The sequence below is a fragment of the Gavialis gangeticus genome, unplaced genomic scaffold, assembly GCF_001723915.1.
Source record: "Gavialis gangeticus isolate Ggan-Ray unplaced genomic scaffold, GavGan_comp1, whole genome shotgun sequence".
NCBI lineage: Eukaryota > Metazoa > Chordata > Crocodylia > Gavialidae > Gavialis > Gavialis gangeticus.
This window is the reverse complement of record NW_017729027.1, coordinates 2560626-2566996: the sequence shown is the minus strand read 5'-3', so window position 1 is coordinate 2566996 and position 6371 is coordinate 2560626. Positions and strand designations below refer to the sequence as shown.

The 6371-nt window shown below is 40.8% G+C and overlaps 1 protein-coding gene across 1 annotated transcript; it reads right to left on the bottom strand.

The window, feature by feature from the left end:
* AKIRIN2 (akirin 2) lies at positions 1 to 5686 on the bottom strand. The gene is made up of 4 exons (XM_019520367.1): positions 5517 to 5686; positions 4693 to 4842; positions 1052 to 1123; positions 1 to 697 (listed from the first exon to the last, which is right to left on the bottom strand). The coding sequence occupies exons 1-4, from the start codon at positions 5620 to 5622 to the stop codon at positions 687 to 689; spliced, it is 339 nt and encodes a 112-aa protein (XP_019375912.1). The 5' UTR covers positions 5623 to 5686; the 3' UTR covers positions 1 to 686.
* Between the last annotated feature and the right edge of the window lie 685 nt (positions 5687 to 6371).

Genomic DNA, 6371 nt, shown 5'->3' with positions numbered 1-6371 from the left:
TTAGAAGTAAATGTTTTATTCATCCAACTAAATTCCAGTACTACAAGGGCAGTAAAACAATGATACACTGAAAAATTGCAGCAATAAACATTTGTTAAAGACGGATAGAATAAATAAAAACTACAAAAATGAGAAATCATATAAACCCATTCTTAACCCCCAAAAAAGTCATGGAATACAGAAATGCCCTCCTTCACTATTTCACAGGCAGTACTGTGGGCTATTTGCTTAAAATTGTCCTGGGATTACATTCTAATTTAACTGTGATTACAGCTTGGTTGTAGTGCACAGTTATGAAAACCACACTAACTTCAGTCAGAAGTGTCATTCTACATTTTTATTTACACAACCAGTGAAGGGCAAGTTCTAGAACACCAGCTTTAATCCTTTACTTTTTCAAACTTATTAACATAAGAAGCCAAATTTTAATGATACAGCAAATGAGGCCACTGGTATTATTACAGGTAGCAAAGGTCCACATCCAGGTGGTACTGACATCAGGGAGCACTCCAAAACCAGTTGCTGCATAAGAGTGGTTGCCACTGACAAAAGCTTGAAATAACCTGTGTTCACAGGGGGTGGGGTGGGGATGGGGGAAATATGGCATTGCTGCAAGTTTTTACTGGGACAGCTTACAGCAATTAAATGGGGTGGATAGGGCAGCCCACGTATGCAGAAAACATGATTCATGAAACATCTGAAAAGAGCAGAAAAAGAAGCCATTAGTGAGTAGTTCTCCAATTCCTATTATTAGATCTGATTTAGTTAAGATACTAATAGCTAAAAAAACACTTTAAATTAAACCTGAGATTTAAAAACCCATGTGATACTAGAGGCACAATATTTTGGCAAGGTTTTGCACACACTAACATGTACTGCATTTTATACCACTTGCCTCCATTTTAACCTGCATGCTCCACCGCATCACAAACTTAAAGCTTTTTTGCACCTCAAGGCCATTTTTGTTGAAACAGAGGTGAAAAGAAGTCAAGCTACTACTGAATGCTCAAGGGACTTAATGCTATTGTAAAATGTAAGCAGGAATACTCACAACTAGCAGGCTGTTCTCCATATCGTCGCATGATTTGATCATGCGTGAACTTCACAAACGCGTCGTATTGTTCTGAAAGCACAAAATGAGACTTAGTCAAAGCCGTATACCCATTTTACAGATGCAAGGGAGGCATAATGTGGTTAACTGAGAGCATGCGCATTCTCTCAGCTCCAGTCACTATTATTCTCATGAGAAACCAAAGTATTCAAAAGGCATGTGGAATAGCAGCACTGAAGAAATACAGAAGGGGATTTCACTACAGACACTACAAAATGCTGTTACTAATTGCTAGAATGTTAGAACAAAGGCAGATGTTCATCCTATAATTCTGAGTAAAAAAAATCTTATTCACCTTATTCCAGTTGCAAAAACAAATCATAAAAGGAAACAATGAGGTGACTGTGGGCCTAATAAAAACAGCTCTTCAATCCAATACTGAAAGTAACATACTGAACAAATATTAAGTTAGCGCTGAACTAAGTACTACTAGAAGGGATTTTCTCCATATAAGCACATACATATAGTCTTTCTCCTTCTACTGATTTTATTTACTCGCAATATTGCACCCATCAATATACATCTCCTTTTGGAATTGGGAAATTAAACAAGGTAGTTAATATCTAGTAGATGAACCTTCTATTTTGCTCTTTTCCTTGTGGAAAAACAAATACGCAGTATGCAGGGCATTCACGGACACGGGCAAAACCAATAATCTTTACCTCTAACTACATTTTTTGTCACAATGGTCCTTTAGTTTCCAGAGAAGAATCCCATTCTGATGTCTGCTTCCATTAAAAACTCCTTCTCCAGGGAATGAGCTACACCTTCAGAGTGAACAATGAATTGGCAATCCCAAGCACAGGGGCTCTCCCCCAAAGCAGGGGACATCATCATTTGCATTGAACTGTGACATGTCAGTGCCATGGCAGCTATGGTTTTTAAAGTGCTTTTCCACTTGCCCTCAAACATAACCTCTGCCTTACTGGAATCGAGATTCCTGACTTTTTCTTAGTCACACAAGGATCTTGGCTTTGGCCCACATAACAATGACAGCAAAGGGAAGGATCCATTACCTGAAAGCTGTACCCAAAGTAACAGCTACACTTCGAAAACAAATACATCAGGGCCAGTGAGACACTAAACAAGTTTTCTCCTTGAACTTTCAAAAACTGACCAACACCTATCTGAAATCATAAAAGTAGAGGGGTCTAGAACCCCCACATCCACTCCTGACCAAAAGGCACTTGTGCTCTGTAGAAAGGAGGTTTCCCTCAAACTACAAGTTCTCAATTCTTACTTATAGGAGACAGACTCTGAGTTTTAAAAACAAACTCAAAGTAATAAAATGTGGATTTTAGGGAGGATGCCATTTGATTGGAAAAAAAAAAAAAAAATCTTCTAGACCAGGCATCTAACCCTGGAAGGGTTTTCACCACTTGACCACACCTGAGTTGGAAGGTGATGACCACTGCAGTAACAGAACAGAACAAGACAGACCACTTTAGGCTTGGAAGACTTGGTTTAGCATTTGTTTTTGACGCGTCCCTCTTTGTAGATTTTCATAAATCACATATTATCTCCATTGCTCAATATATGGCACACTGTAATATGATCCAAACAGCCGTTGGTAACCTCTGCCCTAAGAACAGCAGCCAAACTACCACCCAGAGTCATCACTCACCAGAGACTGCCTCCCTTAAAATTCTGGTAGGGAGTGCTTACTAGGGATTTGCCTCTGAAGAGACTGTCACCCAGAAAGTCTCTCACGGGTCAAAACCTATAGTTATCCAGGACATGAATGTGTAAACATACTTAATCATCAAATGGGACACTAGGATGATAACCTACTGGAGAACCCTAGGAAGGCATGACAAAGTCTTAGCACAAATCAGTCAGGTTAGGAGGGAAAGACTAGGGTTGTACAATGACTTCACAGATTCACAGAAGTTTAGGGCTGGAAGGGACCTTGTGAGATAGATCATGAGGTCCAGCCCCACTGCTCTGCTCAGTCTTCCCAGGACCTGATCTACTTGGAGCAGGAGCAGTATGTATGAACTGAGAGGCTGATTAGAGATTAGTATGCAAGAAATTGGATATTAGAAACTTTGTGAATTAGCTATGCATTTTACACTGCTTTCAGTCAAGAGACATACAGGTATAATAGGGACCTGTAACTATGATCACTTTTAACCAGTAATGGCCCACAAGCATAACCACAAAATTCCTTCCTTCCACTAACTGCAAGGGTAAGCCTGGCATTAACAATGACAGTATCGTGTATAAGTATCCCAGAAAATGGTACAGGAGCAGAGGATGCGGTCACTTGTGCCCTGGCCCTTCCACAAGCTTTACATTAAAGCTGTTCCTGGGACTCACTGAGAAAGTCTCTCCCCCCTAAGCTTGTGTGCAAGCTTCTGACTTGATGCAATTTCTGATGAAAACAGACTGGCAGCATCTGTTCAGAAACTGCTCTGATGCCATAGTGTCAACCCAGCCAAGTTACCAACCAAACAGAATGCTGCCTTGCAAGAATATTAACATAACCCTTGAGGCGGCAGGTTGGCGCCAGGTGCAAAAGTCACTTTGCTGAACCAGCTGGAACATATCCACTGCCTAATAAAGAGGGAAGACAGTCAAACCAGTGGAAAAGGGAATTACAAGCGGTTGCTATATATTGTTGCCAGTCTGGGATAGGAAACCGCTGGCAAATGTCAAGGAAACCTCCAATGCAATGATTCCCAGTTGGGTGATGTACAATTCTTCCAAGGGTGTCACTGTACCAGGAAGTAAGTGATGAAGACCCCAATCCCCCCAGAAACAAGCACTTCAAGGTCCCACAGCCCAGGGCTGCTCCTCAGGCTCCTAGCACCATGCTGTGCTGAGCCCATGAGTGGACAGGCAGTTGTACGGCTGCAGTTTTGAACCCAGCTCCCCCCACGGGCCAGAAGAAACAGCTTGCAGCTCCAGGTGCCAGCATTCAAGTACTTGGAGATGCACCGTTTCCCCCAACAGCTATAGACCAAGAGGTCAAGAAGGGGGAGATGGTAGGAAAAGCAGGGCACAGTGGGATGAGGGCATGCTCTTCCTCCATCTCACCTGGCACAAACTAGATTCTAGCTCAGTGATCTCAGCTGGGATGACTCTAAATTCTGTAGAAGTGCAAAGACCCAGGTGTCTTGAGGCTAACAAAAGTTGAGAACTGCTGTTCTACTGCTAAAGGAGCCTGCCTTTTATACCAAACTTCCAGAAAGAATAATGAGAAAGTTGTTCACCCCAATGAAGAAACCCTTTACAAATGGAAAGGGATTTTCTAGCTAAAAGGGGAGAAAAGTAGTCTGTTCAAATAGGCCAGCACAGGAAAGCTACCTGAAATAAAATCTCTGCTTCCACTGGCCAACGTTGCAGACATACCCATGTGTTATAATTTTTTCCCAGAGCAGTGACAGGGAAAAACAACAGATACTCTGCTACACACTATACATCACTCTGCTGTCCAGAGCCATGTTCAACACACCAATTCTTAGCCAGAATAAGCTCAGCTACATACAGCATAAAACACTGAAGTTAGAGAAAATGTCTCATTTCCCATCATTTCTCTTTTCTCCCTACCCCCAAGCAATATTTAAATTTTAACATACCTGCAAGTTTTGTGGTCAAGATTTCTTCATACTCTTCACGGATTTTCTCTTCACGCTCTTTCAGCAAACGTTCACATATCATTCCAACTTGTCTGAGAGTAAACAAGGGCTGTTCTTTTTTCAATGGTGATGATGCTGCAGATGAAGTACCTGTAAGTAATTCAGAGTTAATTTAACTAACCTCTTGCAGTTTGCTATAAGGCATTTACTCTTACTTTTCAAACAAAACATTAGGAAAAACACTGCTGCAACTTTTGGATGCTTCCAAATGTTATTAATTTTATACAGAGGGTTAAAAATAAGCAACCTATACCGATTCAGTTTACCATGCACTGAGTTTTATTTAACAATGGCTTGGAAATACCACCAAAAAAGTGTGGAACTGAAGTCCACTCCACGATAGGGTAAACTGGGCTTTTTAACCCTGGTTGGCAACCAGACTAGGAGCAGAGCCCCAACGGATGGAAAAATGAATATCTCCTGTGGCCAAACTGGTTCCAAAAGTACTGACATTGCCTTTAATTTGTATTAAACCAGCAAGGCTGAGGGGGAGCACAGGTGTGTAGGCAGCTCAGCATCTCCATATATATTTCCCATGCTTTTGCACCCTGGAGAGGTCACTCCAGCTTTGCTTTATCTTTCAAGCAGAATTACATTCAACAAGGTGATGTTTCACTTGACGTATTGTCTCCCAAGACAGACACCACAGAGCAGTAAGGTTACAGTAAACATCAGGAGACTAGGCAGGGCTTACTACAGGCAAAGGAAGGACCTTGAGTGAAAGGGCAATATGCACTGGAGGTCCACAGACTTGTCTTTAATACCTGGCAAAGCTGGTCCAGTAAGAAGAAATGCATGTGGCTGTGCATCAGTAGAACAACATGGATCTGTCTGCTGGAAGCTATTTTCTAAGTGTCTCCTCTTCTGCATGCGTTTGTACTCCTGTTTTATGTTGTACAGAATTTGTTCTAAAAGCAAACAGTGAAAACAATTCACTCAGTGATGACAACATCTCAGTAACCCTACACACTTGACTTTGACTTCAGATACCAAACACCCTGGGAGGATTAACAAACCAAAAGGAATTCCTAAAAACTTAAGCTGTGTTTAGCATACAAACCTTTACTAAAAGACTGACACAAGTAAAGAATATGACATTTGCAAGGTTTAACTCCATGCTATTTATGTTAAAAGACTGATGATGGCCAAAAAATAAAGCAAAAGGGACTTCAACATTTGCATAAACTACTAAACACGAGCATTACCAGTTCTTTCCTAACAGTATTAGACTCAATATTACACAGCCTATATGCTCTTCTGAATATTATCCATGTGAATAAAGTATATGTTGCAACTTTACAATGATGCCACAGATTTTTCTACCTACATATTTAATAAAACTGACTTGCATTAAACTACTCCAATTCCAAAGATACTGCTATACGATAACAAAATAGTAATTATTATATATTTGCTACATTTGATTTTTATTTCAGGACCTAGTAGCCAAGAAGTTACACTAACAAGCACACAGTGCAACCAAAACCATTCTGGCCTCACAAACATTCCCACCTTGGGGAAAAAAGCATGGAAAGCATTCTGTTCTATAAAAAAGGCCTCCAATTGCCTAGAAAAATCCTTCCTTTTCCCTATTCGGTATGGAAGTGCCTAAGTGCAAC